The sequence below is a fragment of the Zalophus californianus genome, chromosome 17, assembly GCF_009762305.2.
Source record: "Zalophus californianus isolate mZalCal1 chromosome 17, mZalCal1.pri.v2, whole genome shotgun sequence".
Taxonomy (NCBI): Eukaryota; Metazoa; Chordata; class Mammalia; order Carnivora; family Otariidae; genus Zalophus; species Zalophus californianus.
Genome location: NC_045611.1, coordinates 3,911,104 through 3,933,329, shown reverse-complemented (window position 1 = coordinate 3,933,329; position 22,226 = coordinate 3,911,104). Strand labels below are relative to the sequence as shown.

The 22,226-nt window shown below is 55.8% G+C and overlaps 1 protein-coding gene across 7 annotated transcripts in view; it reads left to right on the top strand.

Annotated features, from left to right (window-relative positions):
• Positions 1 to 20,318, top strand: part of KIAA0513 (KIAA0513 ortholog) — a 71,898-nt gene extending 51,580 nt beyond the window's left edge. For 6 of the 7 annotated variants that reach the window (XM_027620015.2, XM_027620016.2, XM_027620018.2 and 3 more), the window contains 11 exons: positions 581 to 680; positions 1,479 to 1,552; positions 3,710 to 3,780; positions 5,537 to 5,744; positions 6,577 to 6,617; positions 7,157 to 7,235; positions 8,670 to 8,747; positions 9,919 to 9,948; positions 13,008 to 13,088; positions 13,359 to 13,453; positions 14,698 to 20,318. In XM_027620015.2, coding sequence (XP_027475816.1) covers positions 581 to 680; positions 1,479 to 1,552; positions 3,710 to 3,780; positions 5,537 to 5,744; positions 6,577 to 6,617; positions 7,157 to 7,235; positions 8,670 to 8,747; positions 9,919 to 9,948; positions 13,008 to 13,088; positions 13,359 to 13,453; positions 14,698 to 14,747 — 907 coding nt within the window. In that variant the 3' untranslated portion in view covers positions 14,748 to 20,318. The remainder of the gene's footprint in view (positions 1 to 580; positions 681 to 1,478; positions 1,553 to 3,709; positions 3,781 to 5,536; positions 5,745 to 6,576; positions 6,618 to 7,156; positions 7,236 to 8,669; positions 8,748 to 9,918; positions 9,949 to 13,007; positions 13,089 to 13,358; positions 13,454 to 14,697) is intronic. The other variant, XM_027620021.2, reaches the window with a different exon arrangement.
• The last annotated feature ends 1,908 nt before the right edge of the window (positions 20,319 to 22,226 follow it).

Below are 22,226 nucleotides of genomic sequence, written 5' to 3'. Positions count from 1 at the left end.
GAGGTCAGGTGAGCACTCTGTTCACCCTGGCCGTGGTGACCCCCCTGGGCTCCCCCAGTCTCCATGCCTCACATACACAGCCAGGATCATCAGAGAGGTGAGCAGACTGGCTCTTCAGAACAACCAACCAGTCTCCCTTATAGCCAGCCAGTGTGTCCTGCACATGAGGGATTCTTGAACTCACTGTGTGGTTCTTTGCTGACTTAGCACCAGTGAGTGGGAAGGTGGCGGAGCTTGAGAACCAGGCCCTCAGAGGGTCTTGTTACCCTTGTTAGCACCCCTGTTTCACTGGAGGCAGGACGTGGGGGATGGAGCCTGGGCTTTGGAGCCTGGAAGTCTGGATGGAGCTCCCATTCACTACTCAGCTGTGTCGGATCCTCTGAGCCAGTCTCATCTTTGAGATAGAAATGCCCCTATTTCCTCGTGGGCCCAGCTGAGGGTGGGATGTGCCCGTGTAAGTCAGGTGTCCACGCTTGGCTGAGGGGCCATACGTCCCCATTCCCTCTCCTGCCTCTCGCCTGCTCTGGCCATCTTTGTTGCCGAGGGCTGAAAGTTGCTTTTCCTGCTCTGTTCCTTCCAGGGAGGACTTGGACCAGGAGGAGAAAGCCAAGTTTGGAGAGTACTGTAGCAGTGAGAACGGAAAGGGCCGCGAGTGGTTTGCTCGATACGTGAGCGCCCAGGTGAGGGGACGGCGATGGGAGGGAGGCATGGGTGGTGGGGCCCCTTCTCATTGGCTCTCCTGCTCCCGCTCTGGAGAAAAGCCACAGGAAACAACCCAGCAGAGAAATTAGTAGAACTTACTTAAAGATGTTCCAAATAGGCCTCGTTAGAATAGCGGGAAGCGGGAAGTCACTTGTCTGGATGCCCCGTAAGAAAGAATGAGCGAGCAAACTGGTCTTTCAACTGTTTGCAGTTACAGAAAAGTTCCTTTTTTAAGGGCAAGCATGTGGACGATGTCCATACATAGTTTTGTTCAATAACCCACAATATTCAATTTTACAAAGATGATGTAGAGCAGTGACAGCCATGCGAGTTCAGAAAAGAATTACTTTTTGTCAATACGTAGTAGGTTCTTTTTTTTTCTGTAAAGTGGCTTAAACTCTTGGTTTCTTAAAAAGTATTTTGATCACAGTTTATTTTTCCAAGAGAAATCAGAAAATGCAGATCAGCACAAATAGAGAAATGGCCCATACCTCTACAATCCAGAAATGGCCCGTGTTGTCTTCTGGGGTTTCATCCCTCCACACTGTTCTGTGTTGTATAGGGGAGTGAGTGATGTTCCTAGTTCTTAAAATTTCAAGGAGACACAGGAAAATGTTGGCTTGTGCTCTGCTCGGGGGCCCGGCAGCTCCCGTCCCGGGCTCGCGGCTCCCCTGCGTCTAACGGTGCTCAGCGTGGGGAGCCTGGCGCCTGTCTGAGCTGCAGCACACCTCCACCACCTGCTTGCCCAGTGATGTGTCTGCCCTGTTCCCACACAGCGCTGCAACTCCAAGTGTGTCTCGGAGCCGACCTTCTACCGCCTGGTGCAGTCTTTCGCCGTGGTCCTGTTCGAGTAAGTGTTGCTGTAGCTCAAAGCCTTTGCCCTAGAGTGTGTGTTCCCCACCTTTCCTGCCCTACACTAACCCAGTCGTAACAGCCACGTGAGTCATCGGCGGGCGCTTGCTCTGAACACCACCTTCCCCCAGCATCCACCGAGAGGCAGCATTGTACTAGCCTCTCTGGGGAGGGAGTAGGGGCCTCCCCCGGCAGTGGGGGTTAGGGGACAGCAGCTGGGCATGAGTAAATCCCTCCAGGAGGGCTGTCAGGACAGGCAGGGATGACAGGCAGTTGACCCTGCCCTCCTGCTGTGGAGATGTGGCCTTTTCTGGATTTCTTGTTGTGAAGTATCTCCAACTAGATAACCACCCACTTAATGATGTGATCGGATGACTTCAGCCTGCCCCGCGTGCTAATTAGGCCCTGCTGGAACCTTTTATCACAGACAGCACGGTAGAAGCTGGAGGGTGATGGAAAGGGCCCTTCTTTGCATCTGTGTAGCTGCGGGAGGCGGGCCATGTGACTCACAGGCTCTCTCCTCCTGAGGCCCCAGGGCCCTGGGACGGCCACACTCACGTCATATATCTTGGACCTGCATCAGAGCAGGTGATGGCCCCCCCACCAACAGGAAAGGAGGGGATGTGTCTGCCTTGGGGAAGCGGCCAGCGGCTTTACTGATGGGGGAGGGGGTCACTGTGGATGAGAAATGGGAAAGCACAGGGAAGAGGAATCCCGATCTGACTGTTGTTTCTGCCCTACTTACCCTCGTCCCCTCATTCTGGCCCCGAAGCAGGTCCTGGTCCCGTGGTTTGGCCCCATGTCCCTTTGGTCCTTCCAGGCCTGAAAACCCCCTCCTTTACGTTCCCTTCCCCTTTTCCTCCCAGCAGAGACATAGCTGCTCTCGGGAACCCTAATTCCCTGTGTCTTGATGTCTCATCTCTTTATTCCCCGCCCCCAAGGACACGGAGCATGGGCTGGAGGGAAAAGACCGGAAAGGGGAGGATCCCTCTTTTTCTGGCACCTGCTTGGAATGTCCCAAGTTGAGGATCGGCCCTCATGGGGGGGTTCTGGGTCTCGGAGCCGGCAAGGGCGGAGGGACGGGAAAGCATCACGGAAGGAGCGGGTTTCAGACAGGCCCAGCTGTCTCGTGTGCAGCATGCTCTCAGGCACCGAGAACACCCCGGCTTCCGGACATTGCCACCCACAGGACTTCTCACAAATCCGTATTGTGCAGAGATGGCACCTGTCACACTTGGTAACACATATTTACTTCTGCACTGACTTTGGATTTTTCCTTCAATAAAAGGAATAAAATTCAAATTCCAACCCAACCAAAACACAGAATCTCCCCGTTTCTCGGTGAGCATATGTATTTCTGTATGGTTGGGGAAAAAGGAAAAAAACTTTATAATCTTTTTAAAATATGTACTAATTTTTAAAATTTGAGTTTCATAATTTTTAGTAATAAACTAAAAAGTGTCTTATGTTTTTACTTTTATTTATAGTCTTTTATGATTTTTTTGGCAGGGTTTAGTTCTTTAAGTTTTTTTTTTTTTTAAAGGTTGTATTTGTTTATTTGAGAGAGAGAGGAGAGACAGAGAGCACGAGAGGTGGGGAGTGGTGGGCAGAGGGAGAAACAGGCTCCTTGCTGAGCGGGGAGCCCGACAGGGGGCTCCATCCCAGGACCCTGGGATCGTGACCTGAGCCGAAGGCAGACGCTCAACCAACTGAGCCACCCGGGCGCCTCTGACTAGATTATTTTTATATTCAAAGATAAAACTGGCCCTGACCCCACTGTCTACATTCCATTGACTTTTCTTAAGTAATACTTGTGCAAGGTTAGAAACTAAACAGGAGAGAAAAGTCCAGAAGAGCAGGGTAGAGAAGCACAGTGCCTCAAATGGAAAGGAACCCCTCTCACAGCCCTGTCCTCGCTCCTGTGGTCCTCCTCCCAGCGACGATCCCGGTGATGACATGCATCCCAGCGAATATATATCTTTCTGAAAAAGATAAGCAATTGGGGATTCTTTTTTGTTGCTTCTATGTAGCCTCCGGGGAGTGAGATGTTAATGTGGACATATTTATAAAATTTTTCGGTCTTGCTTCAGGAGCTTGCAGTGAGAGAATTGGGTAGAACGATTCTTTAGCTGGTCGACCTTCCTTGTCATTTTAGGTGTCATCAGATGGACGACTTCGGGCCTGCCAAGAACCTCATGACCATGTGCTTCACCTACTACCACATTGGTAAGGCCCAGGGACGCGGCCACTGTGGAGGGCAAACATGGAAACTCAAGAGTTGTCACCTTGTAACGTGGCATCAAGTGAGGATTTCTTCCCCATTAGCGGCAAAGTGGTGAGGCTTCCAGAATACAAGAGAACCTGAGGTTAGGACGGGGTGCACAAGGAGTGAGGTTCCTGAAACAGGAGGAGAAGACACGTGGTCCGTATCATGGGTCATGAGGCTGCCTACCCACGGTAGGAAGGAAGCCACCCGGCAGCTGGGAGATGAGAGAAGAAGTTCATTTGGTGGGAAATTTCATGGTCGACTCAGGAGTTGCTGGATGTGAGGACATCGCTTTCACATTTTAGCAAAATACGCATGGGGTTGGCTCTTGAAGAGAGTGGGAGGAGCAGTATAGGGTGTTGGGGTGGAAAGCATCCCTGGGTGTGGGCTGGTGATGCCCTCATGACAAGTGCGGATTGTTCTTCATCCCGTTGTCTGACAGCTCTTCTGGCTCATTGTTCTTTAACTTGGTGGTAATCAGAGCTTGAGGCCTCCCTGTGTGAAGTTCCTTGGGTGCGATGGCAGGGACTCGTTCAGGCCTCTGGAGCAGAAGGCTGCCGGGGGCCCACACGTGCTCTAGAGCTGAGTCAGGGTGGCGGTAAGCACAGCCTCCCTTCGCACCCCTCTGAGGATGCACGGTTTTGCTCTTGTGTTGAAACCCCACGTCCTCTGCAGCTTGACTCCGTCCCCCCCCCGGCTCCCACCGCCCATCCTCCCTGTGCCTCAGTTCTGCTGGCGACAGCTGGTCGGACTGCCTTAGCTCCAGGCCAGGCCACCACTGGGAGGGCCCTTCATGCCAGACCTTTGGGTCAAATGGGAACCCCTCGTCCAAACCGTGGCTCCTCCTCAAAGGAGTGGGAGTCACCTCTGTGCACAGAGCAGCTCAGATGAGTAGGGGACACTTAGCACCTTCACCTGTAGGGGGTCCTTTGACCTGCAAGGCTCTGAACAGTAGGTATCTTTTTTTTTTTTTTAAGATTTCTTAAAGGTTTTATTTATTTGAGAGTGTAAGCGAGAGAGAGAGCATGAGCGGGGGGAGGGTCAGAGGGAGAAGCAGACTCCCCGCTGAGCAGGGAGTCCAATGCGGGGCTCAGTCCCAGGGCCCTGGGATCATGACCTGAGCCAAAGGCAGATGCTTAATCGACTGAGCCACCCAGGCACCCGAAGTGGGTGTCTTTGACCTGAAGTAGGGCCTTGATCTGCAGGGGCACCTTGACTTGAAGGAGACCCTGAAGGAGACCCTTTGGCCCACAGGGTGCACCTTGGTCTGTGGGAGACCTTTGGCCTTACTGTTCTCTCCCGGGATGCCCACTCCCACCTCGTCCAGTTTTAGGCCCACAGCAGGGGCCCGGAGCCTGTCTGGAGTCGGCATGCCTCCTCCCGGCACAGGGAGAGGCTCTTGGTCCCCCTGTAACCCTTGGCCTCCAACACCATGGTGTAGCTCTGTGTGTGTGTTGCTCCCCTCCTCCAGGTCCTCGAGCTTCTTTAGGGCCGGGTCCTCTCCTGTTTCTTCTTTGGTCCGGGTGCGCCTGGCTGCCTTTCTGTACACAGTAGATGGTTAGCTGTGGCCCCCAGAGGCCCGGCCCTCCACCTTCCCCTGGTGGCATCTTGGGGCCTTTGCTGGCCGCCGCTGCCACCCAGAGGCTCCGGCGCCCTGTTGTTCCTGCCACACAGCGAGGTGCCATTCCTGCTCCCTTCCGCCTCTCCCCGCTCCAGGTAAGCCGCACCTGCTGCCTTCCGAGTGCAGGGAGAAGCCCACGGGGGGCATCGACTCCTACCTGAAATCCGCCAACAGCTGGCTGGTGGAGAAGAAGGACATTGCTGAGCGGCTGCTGAAGAACACATCAGCCAAGACAGAGAACGTCAAGGGCTTCTTCGGGGGGCTGGAGACCAAGCTGAAGGGACCCCTGGCCAGGAAACACGAGTAAGTGTCACCAGGTGGACTGTGGGGGGAGGGGCAGGTGTGGCCGAAGGCAGAGGCCATGTTCCGCCTGCCAGTGGCGGTGACAGGGAGGCTGTGGCTTGGCCGTGGGGGAGTCCACTTGGCTGCCCTGGGTGACCTTAGGGGCCCGTGAGCAGCTCCTGAGAAGCACAGCTTGACCCTCCACCCCCCAGAGTTTTCTGTGGTTCGCACATGCTGTTGGGTTGGCTGACAGGCAGGGATGTCCTGGGGCTCGGGGTTTTCTAGGACGGATGGGGAGCATGTGGAAACTGCTGGAAGGCAGGAGGGTAATTACAAACCCTCCCTGGCCCTTCCTCCTGGAAGTGTGGTGAGAGCGCATGTGAAGGGAACCAGGTAGGCAGGGGACAGACCCCTGTTCCCCAGGACAGCCGTTCTGCAGCGGGAGCTCAGGAGCCCGCCGGGACCAGGTGCTTGAGAATGCGGTGTTGAAGCCAAGACCTCCCAAGAAAGGGGGCACGTCAGCAAGAGAGTACCCTGGGCTCCCCAAAGTCCCCAGTGACCCTCCGATGGCCGGTTACAGCTGGGTGACTTGGCTTTGTTCCTCATCTGGTCCAGGCAGTTTTGGATTCAGAGAAGATGGTGCAAAGGAGCCTCCATGCCGCATCTCCTTAATTCTGGAAGATCGGCAGTTGGTAAACATTGCACTGACTTAACACTTTTGCAGAGGAAACCACATGCAATGTAGCCATTGCTAAGAGACATAATCCTTCAGCCAGGTTAGACCGGTTCCCTTCAGCTGAGAAAATGTGTGTGGGGGGGGTTGTTTTGTCACTGCTGTGGTTCTCTCCCCCAGGGAGGAAGAGAACAAGCCCAGGGAGAAGCCGCAGAAGACTGGTGAGTGCCTCCCAGCGCTCTCCGGGCCCAGCGGAGGTCTGGCTGTGGCCACAACAGCGCCACTGGTCGCAGAGCCAGGCCCCACAGGGTCTTCGACCGGCCCCGCCGGTAACTGGTAGCACCACCAAACAGGTCCCTGAACCTCTGGGCCCCTCCCGCCGGGGCACGAGATGCTGCCATTGATGACTCCCGACTTCTGTCCACCCTGGCCTGGACTCGCCTAGTGACTTTCGGGGGGAAGCCTCTTCTCTGGGGAGAGGATTCGTGAACCAAATTTCACGTCTCAGGGAAGTGAAGGAACGGATTGCTGGGGGTGGGGGAGCTGTGCCAGGGACCATTCCCTCAGAAGGAGTTCCCAAGGCCAAGGCGGCAGGAGTGTCCTTCCCGGCCGTGGGCGGCGGGCAAATGGTCTTGGAATTTCCACTGCGCGTTTCTGTGACCTTTGGGGAGAAGCGGTGCCGACCAGGAGGGTCACTGAGGGGTTCGCCAACATGTGGGAGCAACCGGGGCCACGGGCAGTCTTTGTTGCCCTCCCGCAGTGACCGTGTGCAGCCCGGAGGAAGAAAGGAAGGGGGAGAAGGTCTACCTGTACACGCACCTGAAGCAGCAGCCCATCTGGTAAGGCCGCTCCCCAACCTGCGGGGCCGCACCCCCAGCCCCTGCCCTCCGGGGTGGCCAGAATAAAGAGGGAGAACCGTGGCAGGTGTGGGTGAGGGTGTGGAGAAACTGCAGCCCTCATCCCTGCCGGTGGGGATGGAAAGGGGACAGCAGCCGTGCAGAACAGCCGGGCAGCTCCCCAGCATGTTAGTGGAGAGTCGGCCCGTGGCCCAGCAGCTCCGCTCCTAGCCAGGTACTCAAGAGAACTGAGAACAAGACTCATGCACGTAGGCTCCTAATAGCCCAAAGCTGGAAAGAACCCGATGTCCACGGACAGGGACACGTGATGTGTGGATACGCAAAACACGATATATCCCTACCACGTGGTTTTCTTCAGACCCGGGAGGGAGTGAGACGCTGACAGTTGAGATGCAGGTGAAGCTGGAAAACATTTTGCAGAGTGAAAAAGCCAGACACGAAAGACCCCGTGGTGGATGATGCCATTTATATGAAACATTCAGGATAGGCTAATCCCTGGAGACAGAGTAGCTGAGTGGTTGCCCAGGGCTGAGGGAAGCAGGGGATGCGCAGGGACAGTTCACGGGTATGGGGTGTCCTTACGGGGAGGATGAAGAGGTTCTGGAAGGAGACAGTGGTCATGGTTGTACAATTCTGAATATACTAAAAACCACTGAATCGTGTGCTTTAAAAGACTGAGTTTATGGTACGTGAGTTATATCCCAATGAAGCTATTTTATGTGAACATCTAGGAATGAAGGTCATGAGTAAAGTGAGAGGCCGGCGGTCATGGGAGCCCTTGCCCTCTGTCTTGCTCTGTGGATGACGGTTTGGGCTGCCTTCGTCCCGCTGAAGCCTCTCCATCACCGTGCTCTATTCACCCACAAGTAGGCAGAGAGCCAGCCCCTGGAGCCCAAAGGGTGTCAGACGTGCCCCTCCCTCAAAGGCCACAGTGGCGTAGTTGGCTGAGCCCTGATCTTTAAGAACGTCTCTTACTTGTGTGTCCCTGTGAACATGTTTGTTCTCTGCACGCGGTCTGTCCGCGCTGGGTTCCCGATTATGTTAGTAGATCCAATTCCCAGGCAGCAGGTGTCCCCAGACCCCCGGCTTCCTCTAGGAGGCCCAGCGGGGGTGGAGAAGCAGAAGACGGCCTTCACGTCCCAAAGGTGGTGGCTTCGGTTTTGACCAGATGGAGGCGAGATTTACCCGCCTCTGTGTTGTACCTTCATCCTGGGAGAGATGTGACCCTTGGCCGGGAGCCCAGGGAGCCGCCTTGGTTTGGGACAAAGGCACATGGTCATTTTTCTGTTCCCTGCTCTGCCTCTCTCTGACTTGTCAGAAGGTCCTGCAGATGTGGTGGGAAACGGTGTGCCTTTATCCCTCCTGTGCCGAGACCTGCCTCCCTGGAGAGGACTGACACACGCCTCTGTCTTACAGGCACACGCTGAGGTTTTGGAACGCGGCTTTCTTTGACGCCGTCCACTATGAGAGAAGAAAGCGGTCTCCTACCACCAGGTAGGAGCAGCGTCTGGGCCCGCCTTGCCTTGGGGCAGAGGACCGGGGACTGGCTTTTTTGTCCGGTTTCTGCAGAGGAGAACGGAAGGATGGCTGAGTCGGTGCATCGGTCTCTTCTTCAGCTCCTTCTGGCCCCAGTGCCCGGCGAGCTGCCTGGAGGGTCCTGGGCACGCACAGCTTTGTGGTTGGCTGGGGCGGCGGAGGGGGTTGGTCTCCTCAGCTTGCATGAGCGCTTTCTGTCCTGGGCTCTGGCATGACTTGGCCTGACCCTCCTCAAAACGCACACTCCCCCAGAATGCAACCATCAGGACCCCCAAGGATCCACCCCTCTGCCTATCACTATAGGAACCACCACAAGACTCTGGGGCGCGGGGCCGGCCGCCCCCCACAGACTCAGCTCGAGAGAGCTAAGGTCTGGGGAGATGCAACTGCTGCCTTCAGCTTAGTGCTCTGGTCTGCAGCCTGAGACCCTCCCAGGCTCCCTGACGCTAGTCTCGCCACGTCAGAAGACCCCCTTTGTAAACCATCACACAGCGCACAGGGTGGCAGCGAGGGCTGGTGGCCCTTCCCACTCTGTGCCCGCTGTGTCTAGCGGCTGGGCAGGAGAGGGCAGCAGCCCTCCCAGTCCTGGGTCCCCTTACTGGCAACCTCCCCCCAGTCATGAACCTCTCCTTCTCTAATGGGGAGACCCCCTCGGACTTCCTCCCTGGCAGGAGACAGCCGGGGCCTGCTGTGTATGGCCGGTGCACTAGCGCTGGGGGGTCTGAGGTGCAGTCTTTCTGTCTGGGCGGGGGGGGGGGGGCAGCTACACCCTAGCGGGGCAGGACGGCCTGCAGGCCGCTGCAGCTGCATCTCCTGAGGGAGGCAGAGGGAGCACGCGGAGGGGAAGCTGCTGAAGCCATCCCGGGGGTTCTAGAGAGAGAATCCCATGCTCTGCCAGGAAACCAGACTGCAGGAAGCGCTTAGATGCTTGTAGGTGAACGGGGTTTCCTGCTGCTTATGTAGCTGTCAGGCTCCTAGCGGATCAAGGGTCTCGAGTACCCCGTCTCTCTCCGTCTCTCTGTTTCTGCCTGTAATAACGCTCCTCTCTCGCTGTTCTCTTTTTTCCATCCACATATCTTGCATGACTTTGACATGTTCCTCTGTTTACCTGTTTCTGCTGCCGCTCCAGAGGGGATGCTGGAGAGGAGGAGAAGAAGAGGTGTGTGTCCACGTGACTTTGTTCATGTTACAGGGCCGGGGGTCCCCGCCAGAGCCACCTCAAGGCGGGAGCCGCGTGCTAGCTGCTGCAGCGGGCAGAGCCCAGACGCAGGGGCAGCCCGGTACCACTGCCAGGACAGGCCGGTGGCGGGTGGGGGCTCGCCAAGGACAGAGCATCAGGAACAGGAGACAGAGAGGGCACTCGAGACCCTGCAAGGCCCAGTGTGAGTTCAGAGAGTGAGCAGCCAAGTCCGATTTTGAGCGGCTCCAGCCTTCTACTGGCCACTCCAGCCCCTCCTGAGCAGGCCTCGAACCCACCCCCTTGACTTCATGCTTGGTAATCTGGTCGTGACACAAAGCCGTGGCGGGGAGGGGCCCAGAGGCTCTTCCTCTCTGCAGCCAGGCTCAGAGGTGTGCCGGGGTCTGGCAGACCGTCCCCCGCCCCTGGGACAGGCTCGGGGGGTCAGGGAGGAAGGATGGCTGCCCCCTCCTTGCCAGCTGTGCCGTGGTGAGGAGCCTGTGTGTGTGTGTGAGGGGGTCCCCTGAAGAGAAGGGCCTAGAACAGCGCTCTTTTCCTCGAGCCCCGAGTGGGGTCTCTCATCGTTTGACCTTTGTATTCATTAGATGTCTTTTGTAATATATTTTTGGAGCAAAAGGCCTGCCGATTCAAAATAGTTTCTGATACAATGATTGTTTCTTCACAGGACATTTCCCAGAGCACACTTCCTTTAATCAGTAATATATTTTTAGTGCTTATTGTTTATGAGAAATCTTGTTTCTTACGCAGCCTTATTATGGCTATAAAAGGAGCATTTGGGCATAATGGACACCCCCTTTAGTACAAAGCCCCTGCGTCTCCACAGTCTCTCTGGGTGGGAGCATGACTCACCGCGGCCTTTCAGGGGCCCGGTTGCTTAGCACCGCGGCTGAGGCCCAGGAGAGCTGGAGCACCGCGGCCGCCTCCAAGCCCATGAGGGAGTGCCGGCCTCTGGGCCTCACAGGCCCTGTTCCCCAGAGCAGACGTGGTCTGACCCCACACGTCTCGGACCTGCCCCACTGGGACACTCACACGTGCCCTGGGCCTCAGCCGGAAGAGGGGCAAATGTTCCTCCGAGATTGGGGTGGGAGGGTGGGCTCTGGGTCCCTGGGCAACCTCGTGCCTCCAGCATCATATCTCCTCTTCGGGAAACTCGGCTGATGATACTCAGGCAGAAAGGCCTCCATTTCCAAAGGCGTCTATTGCTCACATCCAAATTCCCACTGTGGCAGTCTAGACACATGCCCTGCCCTCTGTATGGGATTAGACCTCGACTGGTATTGGATATTGATCTCAGTTTTAAGGAATTGATTGGCTTGCAGGCAGCACCTGACCCGCTGAGTGCTAACAACCTTCCACCTCTTTCTTGAGAGGTCAGATTAAATGCCCCACCTCCCGGCCTAGCCACGGCAAAGAGCATCTCCTTCTCATCCAGGTCAGGAGGGTTAGGCCCGCTGGGTCACTCCCACGTGGTGTGGGGTTGTGCATCGCACAACCTGCAGAACTGTACACAGCAGGCCTGGTGGTGGTGTGGGGATTTATGTGCCTGGACCACCCTAAGGGTAACCGACTGGGGGAAAGAGGGCGGGAAGCAAAATGGGATGGGATTAGCGTCACGCCCGGAAGCACGTTCTGGCTGTCTTCGTGGGCGTCCTGTCCTCGGCACGAGGAGGCTGGGAGTGACATCTGCCCCTGGCGTCCTGTGGCCTCCTGCTAAGCCACAGCAGCACACGTGGCCCTGGGCCCGGCAGGTGGAAAGCAGTTAAGGTTTGATGTCGGTTCTTTTTCTCTTCCTTTGGCTTCTCCATTGCCCCCACCCCTCACTCCCTCACTCTGCCTCTCCTCTCCCTCGTCTCTTCTCTCTCTCCTAACCTTGTTTGAGTCAGACTCTTCACCCAGAGCTTAATCTTTAAGGGGCAGGGGGCTTAAGTGAGCATCTCCTCCGCATCTGCATCTGCCCCTGCAAGGAGCCCGCTTCTCAGGTAGACAGAGGGGCCAGGGATGAGTCCCCCATCTGCTCGAGACAGGGGTGCTCCACCAGGGGAGGGAGCGAGCGCACCTGCAGCAAGCTGATGGAGGTGGCTTTCCATCAGGACGCAGAGTTCATGGGGCTCTGAGAACGCCCTCCCCGCCCCAGAGCCTGCGCCCGCTCGTGTCCCTCCATGGGGAGCGGACAGAGCCAGGCTTCAGAGTCCCACCCGGGCAGCTGCACACAGACTGCGTTTCTTTCTCTTGGGGTTTCTGCACCTTGTGCCGTCTTCACGGTGGTCACGGCGGCGGCGGGGGGGGGGGGGGGGCGGGGAGGGGGCAGGAGAGGAAAGTTCCGGGGGGCCTTTGGGAAGATCGGGGTCTCATCTTTGTGCTCCGGGGAGGGGCGTGGAACATGAACCTGGCCTCTGAGGAAGTCAGGGCTGGGAAATGCAGCAGAGCCAAGACCCCGCCTGACAGGACAGTGTGGCCCTCTGCAGCCTCCCCTCCTCCCTGGGCCTCCCGGCCATGAGAGGCTGTGCACACTGCCCCCTCCAAAGAGCCTGGGAGGCCTGCAGATGAAGCACCGGCCTGAGGGCCTCCCGGACGGGTTCTCTGCTCCCACCCCCCAGGGACGCTGGCAGGGCCCTGTCCTCTCTGCAGGTCATCCTGCCTCCCCAGTGGCCCTGGGACCTCCCATCCTTGAGCCACAGAAAAGGACGCGGGGGATGGTGTTCTTGTCTCCTAGAGAATGCTCTGGGCAGCCACTAAGCACACGTCATCTCTGGGTCAGTAGGAAGCGTATGAGCTTTTGGATCTCCTCATCTCAGGAAGGATGAAGTGATGAAGTTTGTATTTGGGGCCCATCAGGCAGAGTGTCAGAACCCTGGGCAGGCTTTATGGAAAAGCAGATCAAACAGCTCTTCAGGGGAGGTGCTCCTCACTCCGTGTCAGGGAGGCAACACTGGGGTGCCCCCTGTAGATCAGAGCAGGGGGGTGAGAGGTGGGGGACGCGACAGCATTCTGGAACGCTCTCCTGTCACCTGTGCTTGCAGGGAGAAGTGGTGCCACATGACCCAGGAGGAACGCAACGACAGTCTGCGGTTCAATGAGAACATCACCTTCGGGCAGCTGGGGTGAGGGCACCACGATGACCCCACCCTGGGGGTCCTGACCGGGTGGGGCATTGGGGGTGAGGGCCAGCCTGGGGTTCTCTCCTGCCAGAAGGCCAGTCCTCATGGCTTCTAGTTCCCCACGGACGCACCTCCTGTCCCCACACCCGGTGGCAGGCCAAGGCAGCTGCCCTTCATTTCCACTTCTTACAGTTCCAGGTGGGCCCCCCTCCTCTGGCTCCCTCTCCCCAGGGAGGAGGAAGGGTGCCAGCTCACGGGTGTCTTTTCCTCCAGCACATTCACTCACAACATGCTGGCGTTTGGGCTCAACAAGAAGCTGTGTAATGATTTCCTGAAGAAGCAGGCCGTGATCGGCAATCTGGACGAAGGTGAGCAGTGGCCAGAGGTGGCTGGGGCTCGGGGCTGAGGAACCAGTGGTCTGCCCCACCCCGCTCACAGGATTGCCGCGGTTTTAATTAGAAACGTGATGCTGAACTATCGGGCAGGTTCAACCCTGCTCTATTCCAATCTCCCTACATGCACGGGACACTTCTCAGTGTATTTGGAAGGCCCTTTCTGCTAGGTGGCATTTGCCAGGGGTCAGGGAGCTTCCCCTCTCCAGTGTTTCCAAATGGGGCCAAAGGTAAAGATGGGACTGGGCGCTTAGACTCTGAACTTGAAAATGGCCAAGCTCTGACCATGAGTTGCCCCTGCTTCTAAATGGACTGCTTTGTTTCTTGAACCACACTGCCGTGAGAGCTATGGGGGCCGTGAGGTTTTTCTAGAGTCTCTGACTTATTTAGTAAGAGCAGGTACGTTACATATCCGCCCCCCTAATCTACTACTGGAGCCAGCCTTTATGTGTCATCTCACCTGCTACAAAACAGCTTTCCCTCGTGGCGTAAAAAATCTTCCACTTAAACATACGTTTGGATTGACACGGTATTCTTTCAAAAAAAAAAAAAAAAAATCCTCCACGTGGAGAGCCTGGGTGGCTCCGTCGGTTAAGCGTCTGACTCTTGGTTTCGGCTCAGGTCGTGATCTCGGGGTCGGGGATCGAGCCCCGTGTCTGGCTCTGTGCTCAGTGGGGAGTCTGCTTGGGATTCCTTCTCTACCTCTGTCCCTTCCGCCCCACAACCACCACTGCTAGCACTTTTTCTCTCTCAAATGAATAAATCAATCTTTTTTTAAAACCCTCCATCCTGCACCAAGTCAAAAGGGGCCACAGAGGAGTGGCCTCGGGAGGCAGGAGAATGCTCAGTGCTTCCCTGGAAAATCGCAGAATGCTGTCAGCAGCCCCACAGTACCGGGCAAGAACACTGTCCTCTTGCCTGCCATGTGGCCCTGTGCAGCTCATAGGACTCAGGCCTGGCTCCCGTGGCACGGTTCATCCGCCGGCACTGTGCCTTCCCTGGGCTTCACGTCCTTTCCATAAGAAGATGCATCCCATTTCCAAGGAGCCCACTTCTGGTGCCAGGTGTGCAGCATGCTAGTGGCTGAGGGCTCGGTGTTACTGGTGACACGACCATTCCTGGTGAGGTCCTGCTTTGTTATTGCCCGGATGAAAAGAGCAGGGCCTACCTGCCGATGTCGACATCTTTCTTCCAAGAATTAATGTTGTTTTCTTTTCCAGAGCAATACAAGCTGCTGAGCGACCACATTGAACAGATGGCCGTTGAGTAGGCAGGCCATGGGAGGTCGCCCGGAGCACCCTCCAGGAGGACTGAAGGTGCACACCCCTCTCCTGGGCCAGCGACTGGCTGTCACCCCACCTGAAGACCCTGCATGACCTCGGCAGCACCCAGAGCCGCTCCACACTGCCCTAGAACTAGCAGTTAGAACAATCTGGTTGCCCGTCTCCCCACCTCCCTTCTGCCTTGTCTGCTCCCCCCATCCGCGTGCCATAGGGTCCCTGGGATTACACGATAAAACCAAGATGACTGCCCCTACTCCTGGGTGTCAGGCCCGTGACATAGGACCGAGCAGGAGGTGGAGGAAGGACACCAGGGCCAAGGTGGGCCCAGGGCAGCACCTGCTGCAGCCGCCTGCAGGAGAGGGAGGGGGTGGGGTGCCCGTGGGAATGCAGATGGGGGCATCATGAGCTGGCACATGCCAATGACACGGGTGACAGTCTGGGACCCTCTTCTTCGGCAGCGGGATGGAGTAGGGGTACTCCGCCAGTCGGGGCTCCTGCTGAGCCACAGCCCCACACAGGGGGCAGTGGGCCTCCCCGGGCAGGCCGGGTCAGTCCGTGGCTGCTGCTGGCTCTGCCAGCTCCCCACCGTGTGACAGGAACTGGAGTCACAGGAACCGCTAGGAGGAAAGAGACACTTCCTGTTTTAGGGAGGGAGAGAGCCCGGTGCAGAAGGCCCAGCGAGGGGTGTGAGTGCCCCAGAGGCCTCGTGGGATCTGCATGGCTGCTTGGGACTCACACCAGCACCGAGCTGTCAGTGTCAGGCCATCTGAAATGCTCCTGGTCAGCTGACGGCTTCCTTCTGAAGCAGAGAGAGTCCTGCACTCCCTCCCTGGGAGTAGCACGGGCTGTCTGCCCCGTGAAGAGGCACCAAACAGAGAAGTCTCTTCAGTAGCTGCAAGACAACCACCCTTTCTAAAAGCAGACACTGCTGTTCTGTATTTCAAGGAAGACAGAAAAATCTGCGTTGGTGTTAGACAGCCGGGCAGAGGCGGCTTCTGGGGGCAGTTGCATGAGGCTCATGGGTGGAGTGGCCACGCGGCATGGGGCCCTCCGCCCCCCGGCAGCCTTGGGAAGGCACCTCTGCCCCCCTCGGCCCTCGCCAGCTGACCGCTGTCCTGCACACTCTGCAGATACCCCTCGTCGTGCATCCAGTGCCTGGGAACCCTGGCTTTTCTCTCGGGGTTTATCCCGGCCCGAGAGGACTGACGTGTGACAGCAAGCAGCCAGCATGCGGCTCCTCCGGCCTGAATATTTCCCCGTTCGTCCGCTTCCCTCTGCCTCAGCCCCTCGCACTTGGGCACTGACCTTGAAAGTAGGCCCGGGGCGCTCTCCTTTCCCTGCATCCTCCCCTCCTGTTTCCCTCTCTACCGCCTCTCCTCTCGGTCATTACGTTACAGTCTCCTCTTGAGCACAGCAAAAACATGCCTGGTAGTCACTCACCCGGCCAGTGCTGGAATGCTTTCCCTCATGGGATGCCTCCCTGGAATGTTCCAGAGACGAGCATGCCCCGACGGAGCCGTAGCCGCACGTCTTGGTGAGGACAGGAGAGGTGACATGAAGCATGGTGTGATGGGAGTGGGCTGGTGTCCAAAGGCTGGATCCCGAAACTCAGCTTGTTTTTATGATGGCATCGTGTGAGAGAGAGAGAGAGAGAGAGGTCAGCCTCTCTGGCGATGTCACCAAACAGAGCACAGCTGTGTTGCTGGGGCAGGTCCCACAGACTGGAGGTCCCCCCCACCCCCTGGCCAGCGTTGGGCCCCAGGGACAGTGCATGTCTCATGCATTTCAGAGGTCAAATTAATGAGTATGTGGACCCTCCTCCAATGCCTATTTCAGATGAGGCATCCCCTCCTAAAACGCTCAACCGTGACCCCTGAATCCGTTGTGCTCCCCTCACCCTCTGTAGAATCAGGGCCGCATGGGGAGGGGGGCCATCTGAGGCTCCTGCAAGGCTCTCCTTTCAACTGCATTATCATTGGCTTTATTAGTCATTTCTCAGTAGTTAGTTGAAATGCATTACAACTTTATCGTACGGTGCCCCCGAGACTTATCCTTGTGTATATCAGATTTTTGTATAGAAGCCTGATTCTGATTTCTGGAGGGAGTGAAGTGGGTTCTGAGGCTCTTTCCAGAGTGCCAGAGAGTGGGCGTGGCCCTTTCCCCTGGGGAGGGGCCCGTAGGACCCCTCCCTTGGCCTTTGGAAGGAAACGCCCCTTTGACTTCTTGGGCTTTTCCAAGCACTTTAGTTTCAAAAATGATATTGAGACATTGATTCCCCCCTGTAGGCCTCTTGAAGTAGCAGTTGGAGGTGGAAGCAAGGCCTGCTTAGGGTTTTCTCCCATCCCATTGCTTGTTCTTTTGGCTGGGCAGGGTGGGGTTGGGCTGCCGGGCTTGCTCAGACGGTGCCAGAGACCTGGGCCCTCCTCAGAGGCATTTACCTCGCAGTGGCTCTGGCCGGTGTCACTTGGAGGAGTCCCTTCCCTAGAAAGAAGGCTGGCAGCCTGCCTTGCTGAGAGTGCCTCTATCCCTGGGACACGGTCTCTTCCCTTGGGGGCCCAGCCAGAGCAGACCAACACGGGACATCTCAGAGGTCCCAGCGTGCAGAGAGGTCTCCCTCTGGTGCACACACAGGGACACGTTGGTGTGAGAGCCGTGCGAACCCTTCCTATAAACTCAGGAACAGTAGACTCAGTGCAGGAAGGGTCAGATCATATCCTAGAAGAGAGCTTCCCATCCCGGCAGGGAGAGTTGTCCGAAGCCAGGAGCTCTGAAGGCTCGCCCGCCCTTCAGCACTGGTGTTTTCAGACTTTCTGCTGGCTGTCCTCCAGGGCTGTGCAAATCACAGTGAGCCAGGACAGCTAATCCTCTCAAATAAAAAGTTCCCTGCTTGGAAAACAGGATGATGTTCAGATGCAGCTTTTGGAGGTGAGGCTGGTGCTGAGGGAGAGAGAGAATCCAAAGCAGGCTCCACGCCCAGTGGGGAGCCCAAGGTGGGGCTCAGTCTCACGACCCTGAGATCATAACCTGAACTGAAACCAGGAGTCAGATACTGAACTGACTGGGCCACCCGGATGCCCCAAGACGCAGCTCTGTGTTTAGCCTTTGTTTTAATTTTAGCAATATTGGTAGATGTGTAAGGGGGGCACGTTGATATTCAGATTGCATCTGCTGTGTGTGCATGTGTGTTTAACCAAAGGTAGGAGAACCAGATTCTGATATCCGAAGTTATTTGTACAGTAAAATGGAGTGAACTATGATTTTCCTGTTGCCAAAAAACGGGGGAGGGTTTGCTAAGAATTTCTTAAGTTACCAAAAGGAGGACCAGAAAAGAGTCCCATTTCCTGAGTTCTGAACCCAAATTAAAATCTAGGATGTTCAGGTTAGCCCGGGAGCCCACCTAGGGACAGGTCAGCCGGTGAAACCCGCAAGCAAACGTGGACAGTGGCCCAGGGCAAGAGAGTCAGGCATGCCTCCCCTTTCTCTGTGCTCCTCTTCGGAGTTGAAACCAGTGTGTGCGTTACTTCTCCAAGCCCAGCTAGACCGCAGAGTTCATTGCCCTGGAGAGGAGACCCAGCCTTGAAGTTTGCTCCCCGACAGAATGTTTTATGCGACTAGCTTGTGCCATAGAGCGCCTGGCATTCCAGTCCCCGGATGTGAGGCACACCACGAAGGAGTTTGTGCGAGGTTCTGTCTAACCCCGGTGACCGTGACCACCAATCGGGGCTGAAAGCTGCAGGCCTGACCTTCCTGCTCGTTACAGCAGCCTAAGGGCTGGCTTTTATTTAGGGAGGATCCAGGTGAGCCCGTGAGGTTTGATCAGTTTTGTTATCAGATTACCTAAAACTGGAGACACTTGGCAGCCGGGGTGGGGAGTGGGCCGGAGTCCTTTCCCCGGAACAGTGAGGAACCTTTGGAAGAAGAGTTTGTCATCCAGAGCGGGGAGGCCGGGTGCAGGGGAGCGAGGTCCAGCCCCAGCCTCGGGAGAGGGGGGTGCCAGCGCTCAGATCAGCTCAGGCAGCTCTCTTCTCTCCCCATCTTCAGTCAAGGACCAGCTGCCGGGTGGGAGTCCCTTCTGCCTCCTAGTCCCCCAGCCTTGTAGTTCTGAACCCTTACTCTCATGTCTCTGCTGCCTCCCCCTAGCTTCCCTATAAATCATTTATTCCTTATGACTCTCGGGGATGAGTTTCACCAAAAAGGGAATTGCATCAGCTAGAAGCACCCCTAATTGAGTAATGTGCAATGTTCAGACCTCGGGCAAAACCACACAGGCCACATGTCGCATACGTCCTTTGTCGTCGTGGGGCCGGGAATAGGGGGTGTGTTGGTTCACCAGATAACAAATGGAGGAGTCCTTTTCAGATTGTTCACCTTCAGCAAATACACTCGATGCTAAGACCATCCTCCATGGCAGCCTCCGGTGGGCTTCATCGGTGTCCCTTGCTGTCCCTGGGCCCGAGAGTCTCATACTCCTCAGGGAGGGACGGAAGGGTCTCGTGGGGGCCGGCATGCTCTGTTCCTTGGGCGCTGTCTTGTGCTCCCCTAGTCAACCAGGGCCCGGGAGTCAACCAGTGCAGCCTCTTGGTTACTAACAGAAAGGGATAAACTTGTGATTTCCAGAAGAGCGTCAGGATGGTCTGGGTTTGCCCATCTTCCTGTCACTTCCACACACACCTGCCACAGGGTGTCCGAAGTTGGGGGAGAACTCGGATCATCGCCTAACCCCCAGATTCCAAGGCTTTGACAAGGTAGAGTCAGAGCAGAGCGCACCGCCACCTGGAGCCCTCCTGAGCTGCCCCTCAAGGGGTCTGCACTTTAGCTAAAACGGACCACTTATTGGTAAATCCCCCTTGACCCACAGGTCAGTCCTAGAATGGGGGGCTAGTACCTGTTCCCTGCTTGGACATGTGCTCGTGAAAATGGGAAGAAGGCACTGCGGGCGCTGTCCCCGCACGTCAGCTCTGACAGGGGTGGGGTCCTATTTTCTTCTGTGCCAGAGACAGCGTAGGTTAGCTTCCTCCGTCCCTGTGGTTGCGAGCGAGCCTGGGGCTGTCACTTCTGTAAGGCGCCTTGAAGAAGACGAGCCCAAACTTTGAACATTAGGAAATGCTAGAAATTCAGACATTAGACATAGAGCCCCTTCAAATATGTAAATGTGTTAGAACAAGGCCCGTCTGTCACCTTTGTTATAAACCGTGGCCTCTGCTAGGGCTCTCGGAGATGGTTTACACGTGTGCAGTAATGCGTTTTCTCTTTCAGCCAGCTGGTCTTGGACCCTGACCCTGCCGTTGCCACACCCAGAGCTTGCCTTTAGTAGCCCCAAAGTAGAGTTCCGTGAAGCAGTTGTTCTTGGTGTGACCATTATGCAATCCTGTGTCCCACCAGGTGACATCCTACAAACAGTATTTTAAGGCTGAGGAAGGTTCAAGGTGGGAGATCTCAGAACAGTGCTAAAACCAAAACTTTCCTGTGAAGAAAAAAAAAAAAAACCTATGTCTCTATATTGCACCTCAGATTGTCAGAAGGTGGAAACTTAAATAAATTATCTTAAAAAAAAAAAACTGGTCTGTTTAATTTTTGTTTTCACGTATCGGTGAGGACTTCTTACAGAACCGGCAATCTTCTCAGTGACATGAGCTTTTCAGAAGAAAGCTTTTTTTTTTTTTTTCTGGGGTCAAATAGATGCTTTCCCCACTTAGGCTGAGTGTGAGGGTCTTGTGCAGATGCGTGTGCGTCTCGTGGGAGTGTGAGGAGGAGGAGGAGCGCCCCTTGGAGGGCCAGCCGCGCGCCTGGTCTGTACGGGGGTCTGTGCTGGTGGAGCGGCGCCTGGGGTCAGGACCTCAGCCCAGGCCTCCAGGACGCCTGCCGCCCCTTCTAGCTGGAACCCCGATCTTGCTCTTCCTCAAGCCCAGCTGCCTCCCTCCTGTGTTTTTGAGGCTTGGGGTGGGGGTTATAGGTGGAACCCAATTGCATCTCCTACCTGGCAGGGGTGGGGTGCCTTTCCAGTGTGGTTTGACAGACATGTTTTGTGAAATGTTGGGCTTTCTCTTTTTCGGATTCTAAGAAGTCAGTAGCCACGTTTAAATCTCTGGCCTAAACAGATGAGGGAGGTGAATCTGGGGAACAGCGAAGGGCCTGGGAGAAGGGTCCTTAGCCCGAGGGGTGCCCAGGGGCAGGATGGGGTGAGGGCCTGACCTCCATGTCTGCAGTTCTCCCACCCAGTCTGGAGAACGCCACCCCCTCTTAGCCGAACGTAGAGGGATGGCCTGGGTGGTGGGCGCTCCCATCCCCAGGCTGTCACCTCTGACTCCTCCTCTGGTGCTCGGGGGAGTCTGCCAGCAGCAGCGGGCCAATGGTGGGATTCAGAGGCAACCACGTTGAAGAGGAAGGATCCCCTTAGGGCAACAGAGACCCAGAAGACCATGGGGCAGGGCGGGATAGCCCCGGGAAAGAGGCCAGGTCTGGTCCCACCGCGCTACCAATTGCCAAATCGTCCTTTGAGCCTTGGTGTCTACATCTGTAAAATGGGAAGAACATAGCACCTATCCTAGGTGGTCCTGTGAGAACCAAAGGTGGTATACACAGACCTCAGCTTGTGCTGCTCACCGCTGCTCTTGCTGTAATTATCCCCACGAAATAAACCTGGGGGCTGTGCCTGCAGGAGGGATCCCACCTGTGAGAGAGAAGACCAGACTTTTCTGTCCAAATCTTATAGGGATAAATCTAAAGTGTCTTAGTCAAGATTCACAAAACTAAATATAAAATTTAAACAGTGAGGTCTTCAGATGGTGTTTCTCTGTGGGTTGTAACTTTTCTCCCTCTGACTTTATGGAAGCGTTGAGGGGACACCCCTCCGTTTTCTGGAGGGGATGTTGCTGCCAAATCTATGAGTCTCTTAATAAAGCCAACTAGATCCTCTATTTGGCTGAATTTTGTATTTTAACAGAAGCGTCCCTGTGCTTCACCCTTCAGCGACGGGTCCTGTCAATGTCATTGTTTCGGCGTTCAGCAGTTCTGAAAGGGATGCATGCTAGCTCATCCTTGTTCTAATGTGTGACTCCGTAATACGTAATCTAGAGCCTGTGTCGGGATCATGCCTGACCCTCTATCTTCTCTGCTCAGGTGTCTGTTCAGACCGGTACCCGTTTTTGTTGGGGTGGGTTGTCTTCTTATTGTGGAGTTATGAGAATTCTTTGTATATTTTGAATACAAATCCTTTGTCAATAGGGGTTTTGCAAATATTTTCTCCCAGTCTGTGGCTCGTCTTCTGGTTCCTGGAACAAGGTCGTCCACGGAAGTAGAAGGCTTAATTTTATAAAGTGCACGTTACCGATTTGTGTCTGTGTGTGGATCGTCTTTTGGTGTTTTCGGTTAAAACTCATCACCAAACCCAAGGTTATGTAGATTGTCTTTTGTATTTATTCTGGAATTGTTACAGTTTTGCATTTGGAATTTATCAGTGGACAGTT